Source organism: Heloderma suspectum, chromosome 2, assembly GCF_057233095.1.
Source record: "Heloderma suspectum isolate Gila_16-S chromosome 2, 16-S_ref, whole genome shotgun sequence".
Taxonomy (NCBI): Eukaryota; Metazoa; Chordata; class Lepidosauria; order Squamata; family Helodermatidae; genus Heloderma; species Heloderma suspectum.
The window spans coordinates 59,174,875-59,201,837 of record NC_139459.1 but is presented as its reverse complement, the minus strand read 5'-3'; the positions used below and the strand labels follow the sequence as shown (position 1 = coordinate 59,201,837).

General features: G+C 42.1%; 1 protein-coding gene across 1 annotated transcript in view; it reads right to left on the bottom strand.

The window, feature by feature from the left end:
* Nucleotides 1-26,963, bottom strand: part of ADGRV1 (adhesion G protein-coupled receptor V1) — a 391,637-nt gene that overhangs the window by 349,042 nt on the left and 15,632 nt on the right. The window contains exons 2-10 of the mRNA XM_084833645.1: nt 24,901-25,085; nt 24,513-24,662; nt 20,970-21,065; nt 19,000-19,104; nt 16,337-16,450; nt 11,398-11,963; nt 8,522-8,792; nt 5,239-5,568; nt 325-501 (exon numbers count right to left, since the gene is read on the bottom strand). Of these exons, the coding sequence (XP_084689771.1) occupies nt 325-501; nt 5,239-5,568; nt 8,522-8,792; nt 11,398-11,963; nt 16,337-16,450; nt 19,000-19,104; nt 20,970-21,065; nt 24,513-24,662; nt 24,901-25,085 (1,994 nt within the window). The remainder of the gene's footprint in view (nt 1-324; nt 502-5,238; nt 5,569-8,521; nt 8,793-11,397; nt 11,964-16,336; nt 16,451-18,999; nt 19,105-20,969; nt 21,066-24,512; nt 24,663-24,900; nt 25,086-26,963) is intronic.

Here is a 26,963-nt window from a genome sequence, read left to right as displayed (position 1 = left end):
CTTTACCATTTGTGCCTGCAAACTTGTTGTTTGGGCCACAGACTAACAAACTATGAAACCAAAAACAAAGAAGAATCTCAAATCTAAAATAACTAGAATTAGATAGATATAATGAAAGTTATGCCTATGTGAACATCACAACATTTACTGAGTAGGTTCTTCATAGAGAGCAAATGATGGCATATCAATTTACAGATTACAGAACCATAATTACATGTGAAATATTTCAGCTAAATACATATTGCAAAACACATACATGAAGGCAAACTCTCTAAAGAAATTTGAAATATGCAAGAACAATGTGCAAGAGAAATATTTACTTACTGCTGTAAAAACAGAATCTTCTGGCTCATGTAGAATTATTGGAAGATTGCTGACAAAGCCAATTTCTCCATTTGCAATGTCGGGTGTAATTCTTAAGGAGATATTTTGAATTTCACCTAGTCTAGGGCTTATAGATGGAACTAGAGGAATAATATTCACCAGTTCAACTTTTTCCAACTGCAATAAAATACATCAAGATTTTAAGATTCTTTGCCATTCATATATAGGCAATAATGATTTGTAAGACTGTACAACATACTCCTAGTTATTACTTTCTTTCTTTTTTCATATGAGCTGCAAATCTCTGACGTAGGAAGAATCCTGATGCTGAAATTATCATAAAGAATTGCCAAGATAGGAAGGTATCATCTTCCACCTTCTCAGTTATTCTGGGAACATACTGATGAACACCTCCAGATCTTTATGCCTGTCCCCTTAGAACTTAAATTGCAGGGAAAAAGTAAGATCACTTGTGCACTTCTGCATCAGAACAAATGATTAAATTAATGGCTGAAGCAGGTTATGAATAAATATCCTTAACTCAATCTGAATAATTCTGGAGAGGAACATTCCAGACCTAGCAAATTAATGTCCAGGAGGTGTTAAAACTAACTGGAGAATTTATGGCAAACTCCCACTAAATGTATGTAGAAAAGGGGAAGAGGTGAAAGAGACAGTGGAGAGGAAGAAATTTTAAAGCTGTGAGCAAAATTAATTTCCAGGATTTCATACCCAACATTTTGTGCGATCTCTACTTTGGAGTAATTGGCTTGGATCATAACCATTTGCTCTGTGAATGGAAGGATTTTCCATTCACAGAAGGAGAGTTGTGCTCATGGAGCAAGAAGTAAGGATCTGAGCGTTTATCATATATTCTCTGTCAGAATTAACCCTTTCCATGAGTATGCAGTTCGGTCAATATATGCATGTGTTTAGAACCCAATTATTGCACAAGTAACCCAACTCATTTGAAGAGCAATATTGTTAGGGGCACAAAGAAGAGGAATGTCACCTAAGATGTGTTCCTCAAGATTCCTTGCTGAGGAAGCTGGGGCTCAACTCTCAGATTATGTAGTGCAGCCACTGGTTGGCTCAACCCACTGACCCAGGAGTATGTGAACTGCTGGGAGTGGAAGTGCATTACATGGGCATTCAAGCCATGATCTTTTTTAGGGTGATTTGTTAACCACCCCAAACACCTACCCTACCGAGGTTCAGACGTCACAACAGGCCCCACCAGCACAGGTAATTCTGTAAATCTGGCCAGCATGTCACCAGCACGTGTAGGGCACTTAACAAGTCACCGTAGCTTATTAACCACCCTGTGATCATGCAAACTCACTCAGTAAAGGCTAACTAGATTCCAGCTTAACTAGAGTTTCAAGCCCATTTCAAACACCTTCAAAACTGTTAACCTTAGTTAAGCTTAATGCAGGCATGATTAAGGTTAAAGATGTTAGGGGAAGGGCTGGGAGAGAGAAGGAGGTCCTGTGGCCCACTTTCCATCTTTTAACCATGGCTAGAGATTGGGAACATGACAGATGACTTTAGTAACAAATAGTGACATTACTCCCCTTCATGGATCACTGCCTTGTTGTGGCGAAGGGGCTTGCGTAACTCAGTGAAGCCATAAGCTATGCCGTGCAGGGCCACCCAAGACGGACAGGTCATGGCAGAGAGTTCTGACAAAATGTGGTCCACTGGAGAAGGAAATGGCAACCCACTCCAGGATTCTTGCCAAGAAAGCCCCATGGAACGTATCACAAGGCTAAAAGACATGACGCCGGAAGATGAGCCCCTCAGGTTGGAAGGTGTCCAATATACTACTGGGAAAGAGCAGAGGGAATTTCCAAGTAGCGCCAGAAAGAGTGAAGCAGCTGGGCCAAAGCCGAAAGGACACTCAGCTGTGGATGTGTCTGGTAGTGAAAAGAAAATCCAATGCTGTAAAGAACAATATTGTTTAGGAACCTGGAATGTCAGATCAATGAATCAAGGTAAGCTGGAGGTGGTCAAACATGAGATGGCAAGATTGAACATTGACATCTTGGGAATCAGATGGACAGGCATGGGCAAATTTAATTCAGGTGACCATCATATCTACTACTGTGGGCAAGAATCCCTTAGAAGAAATGGAGTAGCACTCATAGTCAACAAAAGGGTGGGAAAAGCAGTACTGGGGTACAATCTCAAGAATGACAGAATGATCTCAGTACGAATCCAAGGCAAACCATTCAACATCACAGTAATTCAAGTCTATGCCCCAACCACTGAGGCCGAAGAAGCTGAGGTTGATGGGTTCTATGAAGACCTACAACACCTTCTAGAACTAACACCAAAAAAAGATGTCCTCTTCATCATAGGGGATTGGAATGCTAAAGTAGGAAGTCAAGAAATACCCGGGATAACAGGCAAGCATGGCCTTGGTACAAAATGAAGCAGGACAAAGGCTAATAGACTTTTGCCAAGAGAACATGCTGATCATAGCAAACACTCTTTTCCAACAGCACAAGAGGCGAATCTACACATGGACATCACCAGATGGTCAACATCGAAATCAGATTGATTATGTACTTCGCAGCCAAAGATGGAGAAGCTCTATACAGGCAGTAAAAACAAGACCTGGAGCTGACTGTGGCTCAGATCATGAGCTGCTTCTTGCAAAATTTCGGCTGAAATTGAAGAACCTAGGGAAAACCACTAAACCATTCAGGTATGACCTAAATCATATCCCTGATGAATATACAGTGGAGGTGAGGAATAGATTTAAGGAATTAGACCTCATAGACAGAGTGCCTGAGGAACTATGGACGGAGGTCCGTAAGATTGTTCAGGAGGCAGCAACTCAATCCATCCCAAAGAAAAAGAATGCAAGAAAGCAAAGTGGCTGTCTGATGAGGCTTTACAAGTAGCTGAGGAAAGAAGGGAAGTGAAAAGCAAGGGAGAAAGGGGAAGATATATCCAACTGAATGCAGAGTTCCAGAGAATAGCAAGGAGAGACAAGAAGGCCTTCTTAAATGAACAATGCAAAGAAATCGAGGAAAACAATAGAATGGGAAAGACTAGAGATCTCTTCAAGAAAACTGGAGATCTCAATGGAACATTTTGTGCAAAGACGGGCATGATAAAGGACAAAGAAGGCAGGGGCCTAACAGAAGCAGATGAGATTAAGAAGAGGTGGAAAGAATACACAGAAGAACTATACAGGAAAGATCAGAATGTCCCTGATAGCCGTGAGAGTGCAGTCACTGAACTTGAGCCGGACATCCTCGAGAGTGAAGTCAAGTGGGCCTTAGGAAGCATTACTAACAACAAAGCTAGCGGAGATGACAGTCTTCCAGCTGAGCTATTTAAAATCCTGAAAGATGATGCTGTTAAAGTGCTGCACTCAATATGCCAACAAATTTGGAACACTCAACAGTGGCCACAAGACTGGAAAAGGTCAGTTTACATTCCAATTCCAAATTGAAGGGAATTGAAGGGCAATGCCAAAGAGTGTTCAAACTACCGTACAATTGCGCTCATTTCACATGCCAGCAAGGTTATGATCAAAATCCTACAAGCTAGGCTTCAGCAGTATGTGAACCAAGAACTACCGGAAGTACAAGCTGGGTTTCGAAGAGGCAGAGGAACTAGAGATCAAATTGCCAACATTTGCTGCATCATGGAGAAAGCAAGAGAATTCCAGAAAAACATCTATTTCTGCTTCATTGACTATGCTAAAGCCTTTGATTGTGTGGATTACAACAAACTGTGGCAAATTCTGAAAGAGATGGGAGTACCAGACCACCTTACCTGTCTCCTGAGAAACCTGTACGAGGGTCAAGAAGCAACAGTAAGAACCAGACATGGAACAACCAAGTGGTTCAAAATTGGGAAAGGAGTACAACAAGGCTGTATATTGTCACCCTGCTTATTTAACTTATATGCAGAGTACATCATGAGAAATGCCGGGTTGGATGAATCACAGGTCGGAATTAAGATTGCTGGGAGAATTATCAACAACCTCAGATAAGCAGACGATACCACCCTAATGGCAGAAAGCGAAGAGGATCTAAAGAGCCTCTTGTTGAGGGTGAAAGTGGAGAGTGCAAAGGCTGGTTTGAAACTCAACATTAAAACAACTAAGATCATGGCATCTGGCCCCATCACTTCCTGGCATATAGAAGGGGAAGAAATGGAAGCAGTGACAGATTTTATTTTCTTGGGCTCCAAGATCACCACAGACGGTGACTGTAGCCATGAAATTAAAAGACGCTTGCTCCTTGGGAGGAAAGCTATGGCAAACCTAGACAGCATAGTAAGAAGCAGAGACATCACCTTACCGACAAAGATTATTCTAATCAAAGCTATGTTTTTCCCAGTAGTAATGTATGGCTGTGAGAGCTGGACTATAAGGAAGGCTGAGCGCCGAAGAATTGATGCCTTTGAACTGTGGTGCTGGAGAAGACTCTTATGAGTCCCCTGGACTGCAAGGAGGTCAAATCAGTCCATCCTAACGGAAATCAACCCTGACTGCTCATTGGAAGGACAGATACTGAAGCTGAAGCTCAAATATTTTGGCCACCTAATGCGAAGAGAAAACTCTCTGGAAAAGACCCTGATGCTGGGGAAGACTGAAGGCAAAAGGAGAAGGGGCCGGCAGAGGATGAGATGGCTAGATAGCATAATCAATGCAATGAATATGAACTTGAGCACACTCCAGGAGAGAGCGGAGGACAGGAAGGCCTGGCGTGCTATGGTCCATGGGGTCACAAAGAGTCGGACACGACTTAACGACTGAACAAGAACAACAACGAAGTGACATTACTGGTACCACTTCACACACAAAATGTTTGAAAAATTGAACAATTATGCCATATCATTATGTATCACAAGTAAGTTATAATAATGTTATACTGTATAATATATACCTACCTGTACTAAGAAATGGGCCCCATTTTGAAGAAATGCATCATTTCTTATTGGTATTTTTACAATATCTTCAGTTTTTCCTTCTGGTAAATAGAGAGTACTTCTTCCAGAAATGTTTAGAACACCTTCTTTAGCTCGCTCAGGATCCACTGGCCCAGCAGGAATATACATGATTGTATAAGACAGCTTCACATCTCCCACTGTTCCCCTTTGCCTTGCAAAGCTAAGGGACAAAAATCGTCCATCTGGGCTGCTTTCTATCCTCTGATTCTCCACAGGGTAGAACTTTATTATACCATAAACATCATCACTGTCCTGAATGTAGAACAAAAGCTACAAGAATGACAACAGAACATTCATGTTAAGAGCAAATTACTATTAGAATCCACACTGTATTATTTCATCATCAATTGTGGTTTTGCCTGAACAAATGAGATTTTTGTCCCCCTCAGAACAAAGTGTAGGACCACAAAACGCCTGTCTTTACATGACTCTCCCAGTTGTGGCAGCCACTTGCTCACGCCAATAGTGAGCCACCACTGTCATGTGAAGGCAGATGTGTGCAGGGCAATGACATGTACCCTGAGTTTTACCACAGACACATTAGAGGCTGGTATTGAGTTGCTTAAAGCAGCAACTCACCAAAAGGATGTGCAAATGGTTACCATGTCCAGAAAGGTCATGTAAAGTGGGCCTGCCTTTTGGAGGTCATTTTGCCACTATCCTCACTCTGCTCTTGAACTCCCTACTGGCTAAACATAGGGTTTGTATCTTATAGACAACTAGTTCAGATGCCACTGTGTCAGATTTGTGCCATCCCTAGAATGTCCTAGAAATTAGAATGTTCTGGAAGGAACAAGCACAAATCACCAATACCAGATCCAGCAGATATCTTTCAAAAGGGTGAGGAGCCACTTAAAAAGTTCAGTGGCAAAAGCTCTTAAGGAAGGAGGTGAACCTTTGCAAGTAACAGGGAAGTACAATTACTGTCCACCTTAGCATAATGTTTTCATATGTTAAAAACTTAGGCAGGAACACTACAGTCTCTGCGTTAGAAGGTGGGGGTGGATCAATCTTAACTAGGTCGAAGCCAGAACTACTCATTATTTTCCATGAATATTTTCAGCTGTGTTGAAAAGCTTCTCTCTCTTTGGTGGATTTTTCAGCAATATCTGTGAATCTGTTTGCTGATTCACTTACACTGTCCTCTCCTGCTGACTCTCTCAGTTGGTTTTGTTTGACTACAATCATACTGTAACATAGCAAATTCTGACTGGCAATGTAGTGGAGTAAAGTCATCCCATTCACTGTACAATCCCTGATTGGTTGGGACCTCCCAAGTGACTGAACAAGGAAGCATCTCTCTCCATGGTTTGCCCTGATGTTTTCACATAACCAAATCTGATGAGCTACATAGCATAGCTTACATAACTATGATGCAATCACAGTTTTCGACAAACTGTTATCAGTGAAGAGCGGGGTGGAGTGTGCTTTCTTAAAAACATACACAAACACAGTAACTAACATCTAGAATCATGAAGCTAATTTATTGAGGATGGTTCATGAAAATGTAAGAATCAATGCAGGTAGTGGAGTCTTCTCCTCTCCTCTTCCAGGGGTCTTCTCCTGAACTAGCTTGCAGGGGTTCATGACTCCCAAAACTTCAGATGGGCACAACAACATAAACACAAGAGCTTATAACTGATCACCTCTATGTATAGCCTACGTAGAAGTAGTCACTACCCACTAGCATCAATCATATTGGAAAGAAAGGATTCATAACCTGATTCCTAATTTGGGTAGGTTCTGCTTAGGATGTTATGGGACATGATGGGATTGGTACCAGCCCTATATTGTTTTTGTTATCATTATTTGTTGGAACCTTGGTCCTGAAGCCATTTTTCTGGTGCCAGAGAGACCTTGTCCATTATCTCACTCATCTCAGAAAGTGAGGAACAGCTTTTATTGTGCTGTTCATCTCTCTGAGAGAGAGAATAGAATTACTACAAGCATACTGATAATGAGGTAATATCCCCAATTGACCAGGATAGACAGAGACCCTGCTACACGTCCACAAGTACAACCATTGAATCAATTGCTCATACTATAGTGGCCTAGAAGCTTTGTCAGACAAGAAGCTCTTTGGTGTTGGCCTGTTGTCTAGAAAGAGCGTATGTGTTATTTAGGGTGCAATCCTATGCATGTTTTAGAGGGGGGGGAAGCCTTACAACTCCCAGCCAGCATGGCTGGCTGGAGAATGCTGGCAGTTGTAGGACTTATGTCTATCTAAACATGCATAGGATTCTGCCCTTAAGTTACTGTATCTAAATTTGTATCGTTCCCTATCACAAAGGCTTACTGCTGGTAATATTTTTTGCACGTGATTTGCACAGAGAACCACTCGATTGAACAGAGGTCTTTGGAAACAAACTTCAACTCTCTAACTGTGAGAATGTATTGGTCCCAGGAGCATGGCCAAGTCATTTATAGTGTTAGAGGGGCCTAGAGATCCATAATGCTTGCTTAAGTTCATTATTGGTGCAATTCCCATGCCAGTAAGCCTCTGAGCATGTGCAGATGAGTCAAAAGGCCTCATTGCGCCTTCTTGGTGCATTCCCTGCTAAAGGGGAGAGTCTTTATCTCTGATGGGCCTGGGAAGCAAAGTCTGTTTACAGATGGCTGTGCCTGAGAACCCAACACTTCTAGCCTAGGCTGGGAATGAACGCTGGGGGTGCCTGCTAGTGTTGTGCTGTCTCATGGCTAACATGTATTGTATAAAACGCATTTGACCCAATGACTCGGGGTTGAGAGAAGCTGTCTGATCCAACCATTGGGTACACCTGTGTGCTGTAAGTTTCCCAATAAAGTCTCCTTGTAAGTTAACCTTTGAGTCTGATTTATCACTATCTTGGCACCCCTAACCTAAGAGTTCAATGCCCACTGCAGGGGCGACACAGAGACAAGTAAGATGACAAGAGAATTTAGTTCCATAAAGGGCACAATCCTATGCATGTTTAGAGAGAGAAAAAGCCCTACAACTCCCAGCATGCCCTAGCTAGCCATGCTGGCTGGGCATGCTAGGAAGACTTTTTCTGTCTAAACATGCATCGGATTGCATACTAAACAGTTTTTAAGTTTAAAACTAATATGGCTATCCCTGTGGAAGTTCTTAAGTAAGACTTTGATAACTTGCAACTGCCTTCTTCCCAACATTGTTTTAGCCTCAATCTCTTGAATGTCTTGTTTGAATGCTTGCACTTCTTTAGAAGAATAAATGAAGACTTGCCTCAGCTGGTTCACTCACTTCTGCACCTCCCTCTATTGTGTGAGCCAGAATTCTAAGCAGATATGGTTCTGCTTCTTCAGGAATATCATCATTAATAATGTTCAGAGGAAGTGATGCCAACAGCTGCCCTTCAGAAAAATGGAACACCCCTGAGTCTGGAATGATGTCTGCAGTCACAGGTGAAGGATTACTGCTGTTGCGGGTTATAATCCAGGAACCCGAAACATTTCCATGCGTTCCACCATTCCTTACAACAGTGATGCCTTCATACCTAGAGTTTGCACACACAATTTTACAAAGGTGATTTGTCAAATATTGAATTGGAGCAAGTTCCAGTAATAGCTGCAATGCAGAACTAGGAAACCCTGGGTGGCCACATACTGAAAACAACTTTAAGTTATTTTATTTTATTTTATTTTATTTATTTATTTATCTAAGAAAATGACTAGCCTGCCTTTTGGCTCCCAAAAGGCCCCCCAAGGTTGCTTCCAGATAAAAAACACAAAAATATAATAAAACTAATGAGATAAAAACCATTATAATATATCCATTACATTCTTAAAACAACGGCACAAGGGGATCAACTGGGCCAGTTTAAAATACATCACCACAGCAGGAGGTTAAAACAGATTAAAGGCATGGTAAATAGAAAAGTCTTTGCCACCCTCCTAAATCACAAAAGGGGCACAACAAACACTTTCCATATCAAATCATTAGAGATAAAATCTAACACACAAATGAAAGCATACATTATTCCAATATATCCTCACCGCATGAGTTAAAGTCCACTGATTACCAGGTTCAAAACTGAAACACTACATACTTAAGGGAGCAGCAACAAAAACTATAGTATGCAAAATGATTTGGAAGAACTGAGGGTAAAATCCTCTGTATGTTTAGACAGAAAAAAGTCCTACAACTCCCAGCATCCCCCAGCCATCATGGCTGGTTGGGGGATGCTAGGAGTTGTAGGATATTTTTCTTTCTAAACATACAGAGGATTGCACCCTAAAGGTAAGCAATAAGTTGAATGGTATCTGATTTCTACTCTATTGCTCATCATTATTCCCCAAAGTACGCACTGGTTTGCTATTGCATCAGTGCTAGGTTCCCCCCCACCACCCATTTTTCCTTTTGGGGGATCCATAACTTTTCCAAAATCTATTGCTTTATTCAGCTACAGTAAAGTCAGGCAGATATTCAAAATGGTTCAAACACACATTCACTACATTCTGAGTTATTTGTTTTCAAAGCAGAGAATGTGTGTGCAAACTGCTTCAACCATACACTTAAAATATACGTTTGTCTTCACCCGTATCTCCAATATGCACATTTTGCTACTGGAAGGAAAAAATTACACATATCTGTGCCACACAAACACACATACAATGTCTGTACTTATCTTATATAGAATACATTTGTTCCTATGCACCAGCAGTTAAACCACCAAACTTATATATGGCCTTATTTAGGGAATCAGTCCAGAGAAAGCATTAGGAAAACACAAATGAGAAATTTATTACACAGTAATGTCATTGATGGTTTAACTCTAGAATAATGTGCCCTTAATTCCTCCTGCTGCATGGTAGCCATAGCCACTCAGCCCTGAGCAATGCCACTGGACAACATTTAAACAACCTGTTCATGTAAATGTGGGATGATTGCATGAGTCTTTCCCATGGAACACCTTTAAACATCTTCTTGGCCATTCAAGAGCTGCAAATGGCTCTAGATAGCTCTAAACAACTGGGATAAGGTCTAAAGCTCCCCCATATGTGACCTATATTAAAGCCAAATAGCATATTTTGTCAGGAACTCTACCACACTATGGGCAGAATCCAATGCTACCACCAATTCTGGTCCATGTGCAGCCAGTCCTGCCACTTCTGGTCCACAAGTGGCCCTTACAGCTTGCAGAATGACAATTTAGCGCTTCCGGAAGCAAACACCAAAACGAGCAGAAACACCCATTTCTGGAATGGGGCAGGTCGGCAGAGCTCCCTGATATGAGCTCAGCTAACCTGCCCCCTTCCAGAAACATGTGTTTTGGCTTGCTTCCAGAAGTACTAAATTGCCATTCTGCAAGCAGTAGGGGCTGCTTGCGGACCAGAAGTGGCCGGGCTACGCATGCAAGGGCAGCACTGGATTCTGCTGAAAGAATACAACTTTTGATTTCAGTACAGAACTGTGCAGTTAATTAACTATGAGCCAAAGGGATGAGGAATTCATGAAAGCAATGAAGTATTTTAAAATGCAGTCTGGTAGACAGGTAAGTCCTGTTTACATCTACAGAATTTATATGCTAACTATGGGCAGAATTGCATCCAACATATTGGCCTCAATCCAGAGAAAATCAGCTACTCTTAGGTCTCACTGAAATCAATCAACCACATTATTTGCAAGTCTTGCAACTAACAAGACCTATTCATTTCAAAGGAGCACAACTAACCAAGTTAGCACAACTAACTTTCCTTAAATTGAAGCTATTGTACATATGTGCATATGAAATCAATAAAATAATCATTGTAGGTTTAAACATAATTGTGCACATCACTATACATTAGTTTCAACCATCTATTATGGTGGAACCCCGCAATTTCACCTAGAGTTGTTCCCACAAGACTTAAATGAGGGCCCCTTGGGAATTCCAACCAAAGCACTAGTCCTCATTCGAAGTACCAAGGACACATCTCAATTGCAAAGCAAAACAATAAATAAATAAAATTCAAGGCTAAACTCAGAATAATAGTATCCATAAAAGTTACCTACAAGGCAATATGATAGGTTTTCCAGTCTAAATTTGTTTTCTCAAAGAAATTACAATTTGCCTCATAAATCTGCTCTGACATTATCAGTACAATGAAAAGTTACAGTACCTTAACATTTGATCTTCATCAATAACAACTCTCTGAGTAAACAAGATGCTGTTGATAGATAGTACTCCGTAAGGTTTATCATTGGGTTTAATGGTAACTTGGACAATGGATGGGTTTGTTAAAACAGCATCTCCTTGCAAAGTGTCCTTAAGTAACATGATATGAAATGTCTCAGCAATTTCTGGTATGGCATCATCAAGGATTTTGAATTTAATATGAGTCTCATGCACTAGAGGTGGAAAAATAACAGTTGTATTTGTCTGTAGATCCAGAAAGTCCAAATTAAGCTGTGCATGTGCTGTTGAATTCCCAGTTACAATGATGTAGCGAATGGAGACTTCATATTCATCTGGTCCAATTATGTTTCCACCATCATCTTTGCCTCGAACTATTGGGATTATTAGTATATCATCCTCTTCATGCACCATATAAAGACTTTGAGTAAATTGCACTGGACTATCATTTTTCTTAATAATAATTTCAACAGAATTTCTTGATGCATTGATTTCAGCTCCCCCTTCTACACTTCTCAAATGAATAATAAATGTTTCATCATCTTCTGGTATCTAGAAAAGAAATATTAACAATAATGATTACTCAAATAAAAGGTAAATGTGTACAAATCAGCAACTTATTTATGAAAGCAGAAGATATACCAATATCTAAATTTATGCATAGATCTTTCCCATCATCCTACATTTCCTACCCCATATAATTATTGCATTAACAATAACTGAAGCACAGATATGTTGAGAGAGATATCAGACCCAGAACAGGGAAACCTGGCATGCCAGCAAATGCTATTGGCATTAAGCTAGAGGTAGCTTTATATTAGAGCTAGTGCCAAATAGGATACTGCCCAATTGTTTATCTACTATTTTCTACTAAGATTTTAAAGGAATGGTGTAAAAGTGCTTTTCAGCTGGTGGGACTTCACAGTGATGGCTGGATCCAGATTTAGGCCTATGCAACTGGATTAGCAGAAGCAGATTTTCCTGCCCCCCTCTCCCTACACAGCTTTTCCAGCCCCCTGAAAATGCTACACAAAGGGTTGGGACTGGAGACCCAGCTGAATAAGGTGAGCTGTTGTGTAGGGGAGAGTTGGGATCCCCCCAAATTGGATGGAGAGTGGAACCCTCCCATCTACAGAAGGCAGATGCTGAATCCAACCCTGGTTCGCATGATCAATGCAGCCTACTGTGGGTTGCAGTGCCCACAGGCATCAGGTTGCTGATTCAAGCCGCCATGGCTTCTCATGTTGTCCGAACTCAGTGAGGGTGGCTTATTGGGGTGGTTAGCAAACTACCGCACAACCCTACAACAGGCCATGTCTTCTGGGTGGTTTGTTAACCACCCCAACAAACCTCCCTCACTGGGTTCAGATGACACGAGAAGCTGCACCTAGTGAAGATAATTATGCTAATCAGACGGCATGCACAGGGTAGTAAACAAGACACAGTGGCTTGTTAACCACCCTGTGATCGTGTGAACTGGGCGACTGTCAGGTAATAAAATTGTGCCTGGTTGAATTATTATTATTTATTTTATTTATTGCATTTATACCCTGCCTTTTTTCCCTTGCAAGGAACCCAAGGCGGCTTACATTATCCTCCTCCTCTCCATTTTATCCTCACAACAACAACCCTGTGAGGTGGGTTGGGCTGAGAGTCTGTGACTGGCCCAAAGTCACCCAGTGAGCTTCCATGGCCGAGTGGGGACTAGAACCCGGATCTCCCAGCTCCTAGTCCAACACTCTTGCCACTACACCACACTGGCTCTGATGGGCTTTATGTAATACTATGTTACAATATTTCTGAAAACTTATGAAAGATTTGGAGTATTACTGAGATGGCCAAATGAACTGATATTCATCTGTGACAAGGATTTGTCAGAAAAGACTCTTTTCACCAGACTTGGAGATATTTTATAGATTATTATAACGTATAGTATGAAGAACTTCACATACAAACACACATATTGGATATATTTGATTTATTTGGAGAATCTGAATTAATTTGCTTTATTAGCTAATTTGATAAAAAAACGTGTTTAGATCTTTGGTTTTTTCCTTTATTTTCTGCCTTTAACAGGGAACAATTGGGGGGGGGGGGTGGACAAGAACCAACAGGAAACTGGGTTTAAAACAAACCACAATATTAGGTATACCTTCCATGACTTTGCAAGGGAAAGAACATGCAGGTATTCTGACAGCCCATTGGCTGAAAGAGCAGCCCTAGCCTGCCTGCTAGGAAACCCAGGGAAAGAAGAATACCACAAGGCAGCAGATGGTATGAACTATCGTTTGCCTACCTACCACCACTGATCTTGGAGTGCAGGTGTTGTGCTAGTCCCTGAAGCCATCTTGTCCATCAGCCATCACCCCTAACCCCCGCCCCCCATGAGAGCATGCAGGGATCAATCTCCTGCCCACTATCCCACTGCCTTAGATAGATGTGATGTGTAACCTTGAAGTATAATACAGTTGTCAATCAAAGTTGTCTGTTATGAGGAAGGCAAAAATCCAGATCCCAGAAGTCAAACAGATAACTGGGTAAAATCCCTTCCAATCCTAGAACAGCATAAAAATGCTGACCTATATGCAGCAACCAAAGGACAGTACCAATTTACCAGCCCCATACTACTTTCATCAGAACTGAATTCAATCAAATACCCCTAAATGCTCATTCTTCTGTATTTTCTAAAAATAAGAACGGAGCTGGCCTGGTAAGTTTCCCAAAGGTCAAAATTCCATTACAACAGCAGTACTACCAAGAAGGCTCTGTTCCTTGGTCCCATAAAATGTACTAAAGGATCATTTATATTTCTAATTCAGGTGCATGTCCTTACAACTTTGACAGAAGAGTTAACTTCTTCATATTTTTTTGCTAGAAAGCAAAATTGCTTTCATAAATCCAAGCAGCTGTTCTGTTTCTGAGACTCAAAAGCAGTAATTGCTATTGAGAAAAAACTTAGTACATTAATTACAGGGGTTGCTTAATGGTAAATATTCAACTTGTAAGTGTGTAAATTCTTTTGAAATAAAGCTGTTGGTTTTTTTGCTTTCAAAGGAGGCTCCAAGTCCTCTACTCTTTACCTATTTCTTCTTTCATTCTCATTTGTTAATTGGCCACCCTCAAATGCTTTTCTAGAGATCACATTCAAGAGTGGCCATTCTACTTGTCTTTGTAGTTGTGGCCAATTTTATTCCCCATTTGGTTTGTGGTACTTTTACTTTCATAATAGGTGCTCAGTTGTAGTTCTCTATTCAGTTTAGTCTATGAAAGGTTTATGTCTCACTACTTCTCAGCACTCAGTTTTATTCATGTACAGTCCGTTATATGTACTTTATTATTTATAACAGTGATGATTTATGTGCCAGTATCTTCACATTCATTGTGACTGTCTTGAGTGAAGATCATGCTACCTTAAAAAAAAAATCAAAATACTTTAAAAACAATCTTACTCCAGCCAAGTGTAAGTTTATTTTAAATATACACAACAAAGGTTATTTGTCTAAACCAAACCACTCTTAATCTAAAGGCACTCTTAATGCCTTCCTGCATTAAGCAGCCAAGGTGACTAACAACAATATTTAAAATATACTAAATGAAATGAAATATTAAAAATGCTATAACAAAATACCAATATCAAAAACAGATAAAACTAATAAATAAAAATAAGAGCAGATAAGATAGATAACAACAGGGATGGATGAAAACAGCAGCCAGCTAAAACTAATAACCAACAACCGGAAAACGGATCAATTCAGCAGACCAACAGCCTGTCTAAATAAATAAGTCTTCACCTGGCAGAGGGAAGCCATCAGAGAGGGGACTAAACAGGCCACCCTGGGAAAGGAGCATCTCTGACTGTTCCACAGTTGTCAAAGAGTCGGATCCCAGGGTGTCATTTCACTGACGGAACTGCTTCCATCAGCAGAACTGAGAGGGGGGTGATTCCCTCTCCCATCTGCAGCCACATGCTCCCTCAGAACCATTTCGGAGGGCTTGGAAACCCTCTGGAGCAGATTTTTTGATTGCAGGGTGGAAAGAGAGAGGGATAAAAGCTCATTGTGCTAGCAGACATCTGCTAGCACAGGAGTGCAGAACTAGTGTGTGTGGGGGGACTGGATGCCCCCCCCCATGGGCTGGATGATGTCAGGTGGGCTTGGGCCACACCCACCGGACATTATTTGCTCCTTGGTCCAAGTGCCAGGTGGATATTCCACTGGGCCAGTGACCAGGCTTTGCCACTCAGAGGAGTGACAGGGGCTAGGTTGGCTCTGCCCCATGTTCGCCTGCTCTACCTCCTTCTTGTAGGGGAAGGAGACAGAGCACACAAAGGAGAAGCAGCTGAATCCCCTTCATTTCTCCAATGGAGCCGCAAAGAGGACTCACCTGCTTTGCCTGCCCTGCCTCCTTCCCCCACTGTGGATGAGGGGCGGTGGGCATTGAGACTCACCTGCATGCAGGGAGAGAGGCTGCTGTCCACAGCACAGGTGAGTCCCAATGCCTCCCACCCCATCCCCCCGCTGCTATCTCCAATCTAAGATAACAGTGGAGGTTCCACTGTTGGCATGTGCCAGTAAGAGAATCCCCACTGTTATCTCCAATCTCAGATCTGAGATGGCAGGAGGGGGAATGCCCTCCAAGGGGATTCCTCCAGAGGGCAGGGCTTGGAGCCTAAGCCCCACCCTCTGGAGGAATTTGAAGAGGCTACACGGGCCAGACTGGGATTTCCCATGGACCGGAGGTTTTCCACCCCTGTGCTAACATGATGCTGGATTTAACCCAATATTACTAATACTGAGTAAGGGATGATCAAATTCACCTATCCAAGGTAAGCCAGTTATCTAAAGCCTATTGTACCTTACTGTAATTATCTAAACATCCTAATACACGTATCAAAACCTTTGAAAATAACTGATATCTGTTCTCACCTGGTCATCAAGAACAAATAAGTTATAAACCAGTACAGCTGTGCCAGGAGGAAAGGTGATATTTCCCCTTACTGGTCTCAAGTCTTCTTCAGGAGAATTTGGACCACCTTCTACCTATTAAGAAATATTGTGTCTTATCAGTACATGTTGACCCTTTCCAAAATTAACAATATCTTCCAGAAAGCAAGAAGACCCTCTAATATGGTTGGCCAATCTGATATTAAAGATGAAAGAAAGATGAAATCAATACGAATTCAGAAAACACTTGTTTAAATAATGATAGGGTGCTAGTCTCCCATACCACACAAGTTACATAGTGATGTACTGAAAGATGAGGAAACTCTAGCTGTTGACTTAAAAACAGAACATTTCATTCATAACTATTGAAAGAAGAAGGAAACTGACCTGTTCAAAATAATCACAGTTAGAATGTGGGCATGTCCAGAGACAGATCCCCATGCTTCCAATGTGTTGAAGTACATCAGTATCCCTGGAAAAATTAGGCCTCTCTCCCTCCAGTATACCCATATACTCAAGCCCTATTCATGTGTTCAAAAAGGGGTTAAAATCAACATGCGAGAGGAGGGAGTGCTCCAGCCCGGACACTCTCCCTCATTGCATTTGTCGCCCTCTACTTGTGGATGGAAGAGGAGAGCCTCTTCTATTGAGAGAGACTCTCAGCACAAGCCAGAACACTGGAAACTCAGGGTCCTCAATCAGTGGAGAGCCCCCATGGATAGAAGAGCCTCTCCTCTTCAGACAGTTGCCTTCCATAAGTAGAGGGTGATGAATGTAATGAAGGAGGGGGGGTGGCTGGAACACTCCCCCCCCTCATGTGTTGATTCTACCCCCTTTTTGAATGCCTGAATAGGGCTTTGGTGGTGGAGGTAGGACTGGACTTTGGGGCCAAATGACCACCCAGAGAGGGGCAGGTGATGGAGAAGGTGGTGGACAGGTCTGGTGTCAACTCCTGGGCCAGCAAGGGCATGCTGAGACCCACTGGGGCTGATGCTGATTATCACAGCATCCTTTCTTTCTTTCTTTCTTTCTTTCTTTCTTTCTTTCTTTCTATTTTGGAGACATTCTAAAGTCAGGGCCACGGCTGACTTGCATGGACATGGTTGCAGATGCTTATCCCCAAGAAAATGTGTTTAGCATCAGGGCAGCAAGAAGCAAACCCAATTGATTTAGTAATGATAGTGTTATGATTTAAGTGAGTTTAAAATGTTAAACTCCACATGCTCTGCATACTTCTTTAACATCAGGGTTGGCAAACAGGTTTTGTGTTTCTCTCTCTCTCTTTCTCTCACATATCATGAATGTAGAAGTAGTTGAAAACATGGAAAGGCGGGGACAGGGAAAAGATAAATGTTCATTGTTGGCTTCACAAAGAAAGTAATTTGTAATAGCATTAAGGCCAGGATCTAAATTTACCTAGCTGCACCAATGCATACACTAAAAGCAGGGCGCCATCTACACAGACTGTACAGTCAGCACAGGTTCTGCGATCATTTGTGTCAGCTGAGAACCAGGGAGGGGGTCTTTGGTGCATGTCAGCTGTGTGGATTAGAGGTACTGCATGAATACATGTGGCCCCCAGATAAGTGAAAATATGTCCTTATCCTGTGGGACAAAAAGGAACAAGAATGAATTTCCATTTAAGAAAGATGGCCTTTTCCAATGCTTTCTGGTGGATAATTGGGTTTTTCAAGAGGCTGATATCAATTTGGTTAGACTCTACCAAAGGTTTCTAATTATTTATAATGTTGTAGTTAGAGCAGCCTCAACTGCAGCTCCCATCACTCTCAGCCAGCATGGCCAAAACATCTAGAGGGCACTAGGTTTAGGAAGGCCATGTCAGAGAACTGAGAGCTAATGCGTGAACCGGCCCCAAGATCTTTTTGAAGATGGCTCCCTGAGCCAGGAGCATTTCCCCCAAACTTTGAGTCAGGAGCATATCCCCAAACTGTCTGATGGCTCCAGGATGCATCACGCCTTTGGGTTCTCCAAAGGCCTCTCTGTGGAGAAGGAGGAGTTACCAGATTCCACATCTGCAAGTGGAATCTTTGAATCAACCCATCTATCTTCCAAAGCTGTTTGTTCTCTTAAGATCCATACTGGAGAAGGCAGGGCACATCATCTAAAGCCATTCAGCTGTGTCACAGTGCATGACACCAGGCAAGAGCACCATCCCTTTGAATTCACTGTGGTTTTGCTTAAGGGACTAGGCTCTGGTAGTCATCAGGCCCTGCCTTGGAATATAAGGGCTAAACTGAAACTTGAACCTTATCAGATCAACAGAGCATCACTTGATACTGCAAAGCCTGACCCTTACCCCAATAACTGGAATCTGTTACCCATCTGACAACACCTAATTCAAGATCAGTACAGGCCTTGTTTAATGCCCTAAGGGCTCACAACCTGGCTTGAACAGGACAGCATGATTGCTTGCCACTTTCTTCTCCATGAGCTATATGGGAAGTCTGATTACAGGGGTGGTCCACAATCTGAGAATGAGATTAATCTTATTAGTTAGTAGGAATAACTGGAAACAGTACTTTCAGAACTGCCATGTTTATTCTTAATTATGATTTGAAGGCACTAGCTTAGTAATTTCACTTAAAAGAATAAGTTTAAGGATGAAGTTATTTCAACATGCTCACCTCATAAATCACTGTCACAGTTCCATAGGTTCCTTTTTCCCTAACTAGAGTGATAGGCACAGATTCATTCCCACCTCTGGGCTCCATCAGCGTGATTAAAGCAGGCTAAAATGGGGCGTGGGGAGAAGGAGAGAGAAGAAACAGGCAATCAGGCACCAATGAACTATCCCAAGAGCAGAGTATACAGAGAGCTGTTACCATAGAAATGCAAACTCCCAGTTAATCCAATCTGGCCCACTGTTGGCATTCCATTTCACAACAACCAATTAGTTTTGCTCATCAAAGGCATGAAGGACAAAAGATATAATTATTTTAAAAATTCTGGAAACGCTTTTACTCCCCCTAAAAATCATGGCCACTATAAACAAATTAAATGCTTTTGTGTTACAGTATTTATACAGTGTCTTGAATCTATTAAAGCAGATCATTTGTTAATCAAGTCATGTTAAAATAACTAAGTAGACAGTTTAAAGCTTTGTTAGAGAGTTTATTTTAAGTCAAAGTTTATTGAAAGCCAAGGCAATTTTGCAACCTAGATCAAGAGATACTGACCCAGGCTGCACAATGAAACAACCCACAATTTGTTAACTCTGGGTTATTCAGGAATGACCAAACTTGCTGGCTCCCAACTGCTCACCCACTTCCAGGGCGCTTAACAACCTTAGGGTGTTCTGCGCCTGGGTTGTTTTCTATGACGTCTGAACTCAGAATTAGAGGTTGTTGGGGGAGAAACCCATGGTTTGTTCTTGGGTTATAACTCTGGGTTGCAGCCAGAGAAATAAAGACTTCCACCTGGTGGCAGTGGAAAAGGCCACAGAAAAGGAAGGACAAAAAAGGCAAACGCTTGCTGTTTTCCCTTGCACTCAAAGAACAGGGCTGTGGCAGCCTCATTTATCTTCAAAAGATCTCATAACAGTTGAGAACTGCCCAACTAATGCAAAGGAACCTTTGAGGTAACAAAGGAATCATTCACAACTATTTCACTGATTGGATGCTCACACAGAATGTTTTAACAATGGTCAATTTAACCAATTTAACCTTTCTTTCAAGTAGTTCAGCACACAACACTTTATTTGTCAAATGAACCTAGTTAAGCTATAAATGGCCTATGAACAAACTGTACTATTTTTCCATCTTCTTACTCTTTTCTCCGAAGTTGATAAAACTTGATTAGCTATTTCAGTTGACCTGGAACATAAATCAGGTCCTGTGATGTGCTGCCAAATGTCACACCCTCAGATTGCCATTGACTCAACTCAGATGTAACAATATACATGGACACAATGAACCCAAGAATCTTGGGCCACACATGGACTGCTTTGAAGCAATGGGAAAACCTTCAGTCCTACATTCCATGGACAACTGATGCTAATTAAAACAGCAAAAGTACTAAGGGCAGCCATGTGTCCTCTTTTACAGAGGACAGTTTTCCATTTGGAGGGCTGCCAGAGGATTGTCCTCTATCTGAATGGCTGTCCAGTCCAAGTCCAGTTTAAAGATAATGAATCGTAAGAAGGAAGAGCAAGGGCCCTGGACTTGTCTATCAAGAGTTACCACCTGGACAGCAGACTGAAAAGGCATGAAATCAGTCATACAGGTGCTTTTTTGGCAATCCAGAAGTGGTTACCCTAAAAGTAAGGCATTTAGACCAAGGGCTTTTAAATAATATCTTGTTGGTGCTGATCAATTGAGAAGTCTCAAAAGCCTTTCGCTGGAAAGGGGAAGACTTCCCCAACTGCTATGATGAGGTAGGGTGAGATGATGATGCCGAAAGGCAGTAGTTTACCTATAGCTACCCATGGTGTTAATGGCTAAGTTGAGAGTTGAACTTCCAGCTCAAGCTATCAACCATTATGTCACAGATGCCTGCTAAGATGCCCAGTTTCCCACTGACTGCTAAGCTGTTTCTGTAAGAAAACTCCCTATTATTCTATTTTCAAAGAATAAAGGTATATAAGATGAACGCATACCATATCAAAAGAAATAATTCCAAAAGCATTGTCATTTGATAAAATCGTTACAGTGACAGCTCTGGGCAATCCAAGTGTTACTCCTGGAGGTGGCTTCTAAAACAAACAAAGGACACAATATGGAAAATGAGAAGGATGCATTGGAAGTGAAACAGTCTACGCAAGTAGGAAAAATGCACTTCTTCAACAATGTGTTTATTCTTAGGGAAAATGAATCTCTTTCACTGACACATTCCAAGGATAGGTATTCAAGTCAACTGAATGCTCCAAAAGCACTTACTTTTCATGGAACAGAAATTCTATAGACTCAGCCTGGTTAAACAATAAAGTGTTTGACACAAACGTTCGAGATCATTAATCATAGCTTGACAATATCATTGATACCATAGCAATAATGAGTTAGATAAGAAGCATGCATCCCTCAACCCTCACCCCAACCCACAAGAATCTGAAGATCTTTTGGCATCCTATATGGTACTGGGATATTTTTAAATAAAGTCCATCACAATAATCACTATGAGAATGACCAAGAACAAACAGAACAACAATATTGAAAGTGTTAAAGCAAAACAAAAAAGGATTACTTCTACGAGTGAAACATACTAATAAGCTACCTATGGGCTGTATCCAACGCTGCCCAAACTCCAGTGGGACCCACCACTTGCGCAATGGGGATTTAGTGCTTTGGATAGGAATGGGGTAGGTCTGCACTGCTCGCATAATGGAGCTCCACCAACTTGTCCCAGTACAGAAATGAATGTTTCCACTCATTGTGAGACTTGTTTTATGAAGTGCTAAATCCTGGTTGTGCAAGCAGTGGATCCTGCTTGAGCAATGGAATTGGTGGGAGCACAGCAGCCTACCCTATATGTCCTAGGGAGAATTCCGCCACGGATCTCAGTGAGGCCAAATGTGAGTGCATTCAGCCCCCCAAAATCCATGATGGAACGAAGCCCCACCGCCCCACCACCCCGTGAAAGGCACGTGAAACAGAGCACCTACCTGGCGCTGTTCACACTGCTTTGTGAATGGCGGCTGCATCTGCAGCCGCCATTCGCGTCATGATTTTTCACTGTGATAGGCTACGTAAATACTTACGTAGCCTATCACGGCTAATGCAGGGACACCATTTGCATCCCTGCGGAGGCCATGATAGGCTACATAAATATTTACATAGCCTATCATGGGGAAAAAAAGGGAACGCAAATGGCGGTGGCTACGGCGGCTGCCACTTGCATCCCTGCGCAGCCCAGCAGCGGCCGGATGTCGCTGCGGGCGGCCCCAGCCAACGACTATGCGGAGTTGCCACGGAGCAGAGCCAGCCAGCAAGGATTTCGGGGGGAGGGACAGAGTGCCTCCCCCCCACCGCGGATGTCGCGAAACGAAACAAGTCATTTCATACATCCCTAATATGTTCAGTGAATTGTATATGCTTAAAATGCAATTCTGAATAAAAACAATCAGGAAAGAGCAGGTAAGGACCAGTAAGAAACAAGGATTCTACAGCTACCAAGTTCAAAGGAAAGGGGAACAGAGAAAGGCATATTTATTCTATTATTACGGAATTCCCATTCCTTCAAGGTTTGCCAACGACTAAGCCATTTTCCAGAGGGAACATATGACAGATTGGTTCTCGATTTAGTTGTACTTAAAGTAGGCCCATTGAAATCAATGGCCATGGCTAATTGAAGTCCCACTGATTTCAATTGGTCTACTCTAAGCATGACTAAAATTGAAGTCCCAGCCCAATGTTTTTATATTCTAAACTGATTTTAAGCTATGTTGTTGCTCTCCCTGAACTTTTAAAATAAGAACCATAATAATAATAAATAAATAAACTAGAAGGCTACAGCAAAATAACTGGCTTGTTGGTTCAAACCAATATGACTTCAGCCCACCACCACCACACTCCATTGCCTTCAGGTTGCCTCTTTTAACAGCAGCCTGACATTGTGAATAATTTCATGACAAGGAGATTTCAGCCTTTCCCAAACTTAGGACCCCAGATGTTATTGGACTACGATTCCTATAATTCCTGGATGGGGAAGATAGAATTTATAGGGCAAAACCATCTGGGGACCCAAGGTTAGGAAAGGCTAAGTTCAGAGACAGGAGAAGTTTCACCTGCTTATCTTTTTCCTCTACTTACCTTTTCCCTCGGGTACCTGTTTCTCAGCACACTGCTGACCCCGTCACCTTTCTTCAGCCAAACTGCCTGTGGTTTTTCTTGCCTCTCAGCTTCCATACTTCCTGAGGCTTCTTCCCACTCAGTCCTCAGCCTTCCCCACATAGCTCCCCCTGCCCTGCCCCTACAATCTGTGTGAGGTTTTAATACCAGCCAGATGGACAATTTTCTCTTGGCTCACCAATGTGTACATTCCACTGCTGAAAACTTCCCTGAACTGTTCATGAACATTTCATGACATCACACCAGCTCAGCCAGCCTGAGCCTGCACCACCACAAGCACAACAAAATATAGAAAACTCGGTGGTTTTAGGGGAAGCAATGCATATTCCTTTGCTTAGAACTCTAAAGCAGCAGGATAATGCCATTGTCTTATTTTCAAGCTTTATATTTCATACCTATTTAGAATGATATTACTACAAATTTAAGTTGCTACACAATATTTCATCCCAAATTCAAATGACTTGCTTTGAAGGGACTAGGAATATATTCAAGCAAATATGACTGAAAAGATAGCAAACATGTACAGGCTAACCCTAAAATGTCAGTTTCAACTAACAAAATAATCGATTCCTCTCTTAAAGGAGGACTATACCATAAGTGAAAGAGAACTGTACCCAGCTAGCAATGTTCAATATGTATTGCAGAGGGCAAAAACCAAGGATGAAATGCAATTAATTTTTTCCACTGACAGAACTGTGCAGGGGGGGGGGAATTCCTCCCCTGCCCCACCTTGTAAACCCTCAAAATGTGCTCTGTAGGATTGGGGGACCCCAGAGCAGATTTCGAGGGGGTAAGGGGGACTGCAGGGGAGGAGATAGAGGCATTAGGGAATGATCCTATGGCCCCTAGACATTGTCAGAGGGGCCATAGGATAGTTCGGATTCCCACCTCCAAGGTCGGAGACAGCACTCCAACCTCGGAGCTGTGAGTCAGAGCTCTGACACACACACACCCCTTGTAGCCCATGCAGAAAGAACCATGCCAGCTGTTCTCTGAGGTCAGGAACTAGACCTCAGAGGACGAGGGAAGGGAGTGTTTCAGTGGAAAGAGAGGGAAGGAGACTGGAGAAGCCAGGACATGAGCTATCCTGTGGCCTCTCCAGCCTCCTTCCCTCCCCCTCTGAGGCACTTTCACTAGACAGGCAAAAAAGCCCATCTAGCAAAAATGCAGGGCCCTCCATATGATGATCGAGTTCAGAGGCTTACGGTCATCACCATAAAATTACTCTCTGAAAGACCTAAAATGCTGAAAAGTCTGTCTAAGTTTTAAATTCTAAAACAAGAACACAGAAAAGACCAAATCTTGCTCTACTTAGGCCATGTATCTATTTCAATTCCATTTTTAAACATTCCCACCTGTAATGTCAAATAAAATATGAATGTCTCATCAGCCTCTGGAAGGTCATCATCACACACAGAAATGTACACAGTTCGATTCGTTTCTGTCTCAGATATGTATGCTGCTGCGTATGTGTCGAAAAAGTCACCTGTATTTTCACCGTGAATCTGTAATACATGCATACATTACAGCAAATATTGTTATTCCTGGAAGACTACATTTCCTTTGTATTATATGGCTTTTTGTGCTGGTCATCATTCTAGTGAAGTACTGATTTTGCCCTTCTCAGTTTGCCAAGAAAAAAAGGGTGTGCCTGCTCACCCCCTCAACCCCCCCCCCACTTTTTCACTTGAGTCAAAGAAGAATTTTGACATGGAGAGACATTAGATTAGAAACGTTTCTTACTGATACAATTGCTGTGACATTCACAGGTTCTCCTGTCCTTTCAATAATGAGACGTATAACTGTTGTTGTTGTTTCGTTAACGGCAAATTCTGTTTGTCCAGTGAACTTGACTTCTGTTTCTCCAGAGATAACACTGATGGATAATGCTAAAAGAAGTGTAACTAGTGAATAGGCAGAGGGCATCCCTAAAAAGAGAGAACAAAATGAAATGTGAGTATGAAAAGCGAATAAGATATTATGTAGGGTGCACTTAAGAATAGTTGATATTCCTTTTATACAGTTGATACTTTTTGGATAGATATTTTATATTTTTCTGTTGGACAAATCCATATCTTTTTAGCAATCTCTTCATCACTGTTTTCACATAAAATCTGTTCATCTAGTGCTTCAGCCTAGCAAACTTGGACCTTCTAAAGTCATGTTTACACACCCATTTTGGCCAGTTTTCCTGGACTTCTCTAGGCTTGTCAGCAACCCCTGAGATTTCATGACTGAAACCGCGTACTTAGATGTGCTGACTGTTTGACCACTTTGGGAAAAGGTTGCTGTTGCTGTTTTAAATCGAGCAGCCCAAAGGAGCTTTACAAAGGCCAACAGTTCTACTTGAGAAAAATCAGGCTTCCATCTGAGACGAGAAAAAGCAAAAGACAGGCCAGATGCTAATAAGAAATATGAACTCAGTCCCTTGAAAACAATTTGCCCATTAGGGGTTTCCACGTGAAACAGCTTAGTACCTCTATAATGGCAATGAGGTTTCTGGTGCTCTTGATTTCTGCTTCTTCTTGCATATAACAAATGCCTTGGTATAAAACACCACAAAACCACAACAGCAATAGTCTATACATATTGTATGCCAGCCTTCCACAACTAGGTGCCTCCAGATGTGTTGGACTACAATGCCCACAATCCTCAGCCAGCATAGCCTTGCCAGCCAAAGATTGTGGGAACTGGTCACCAGGTTGGGAAGGCTGCTGTATCCCTAGGCAGATGTTTGGGACATGCATGCATAGAAAGGGCTGATCACAATTAAATAATTAATAGTGCAATCCTATACATGCCTCCTCAAGAGTAAGTCCCATTGAACTCAGTGAGACTTATTCCCAGGGCAAGTGAGTATAGGGCTGCAGCTTAAGAGTGCAATCCTATGCACACATCCCTAGGAGTAAGCCTCGCTGAATACAGTGATATTTGTATGCAAGTAAACATACTTATGACTGTACTGCAAGAAACATGGTTCAATTGAAGAACAGCACACATCTAGAGGATGGGAAGGAAAATTTGGTTGAACAGTACCTACAACCCAGTTAAAGTAAATACCAGCTCTTAAAGGTAAAGGTGTCCCCAACCAGTCGTGTCCGACTCTAGGGTGTGGTGCTCATCCCCGTTTCTAAGCCGAAGAGCCAGCGCTGTCCGAAGACGCTTCCGTGGTCATGTGGCCGGCATGACTGAACACCAAGGTGCACGGAGCGCTGTTACCTTTCCCGCCGAGGCGGTACCTATTTATCTACTTGGAATTTCTTGCTTTCGAGCTGCTAGGTTGGCAGAAGCTGGGACTGAAGACGGGAGCTCGCATAACAATATTTGAGCCTGATTAGAAAACAGGGTGGGAATGTCATGGGCCTTTCTTTATATAGCTGCCAGGACCAGCAATGTAGTCCATGCATGAGTGGAACAGGGAACCAAGAAGTTTTGATTCTTACCTGTTGATAGCTTATAGAGTGATACAAGTTGTCCTTGCAATAAAATGCTGCAGTATGGAATGCTCCTTTTTAGTATTCTAGTCAGTCAGCCTACTATGCTCTCTTCCAGGGTACTCCATTCCATTCTCCCTCCTCCCACAGTTTTCGGGGGGGGGGGTTTTCTCGTCAGGACACACCCAGCATTCTGTGGCCACTGTGCATTCTTATTTCTCATTGGGCTATTTTGGGGGTTGTCGTGGAGTTTGCTTTTGGGCCCATTAGAAGTTTTTCCCCCTAAATGTTTTTGTACTTCTGCTAAACTTGGGGTTCCCCAAATATGCCGATACCTCCTTGTTTTTCAGTGGCCCTGTTTTGGCTGCAATC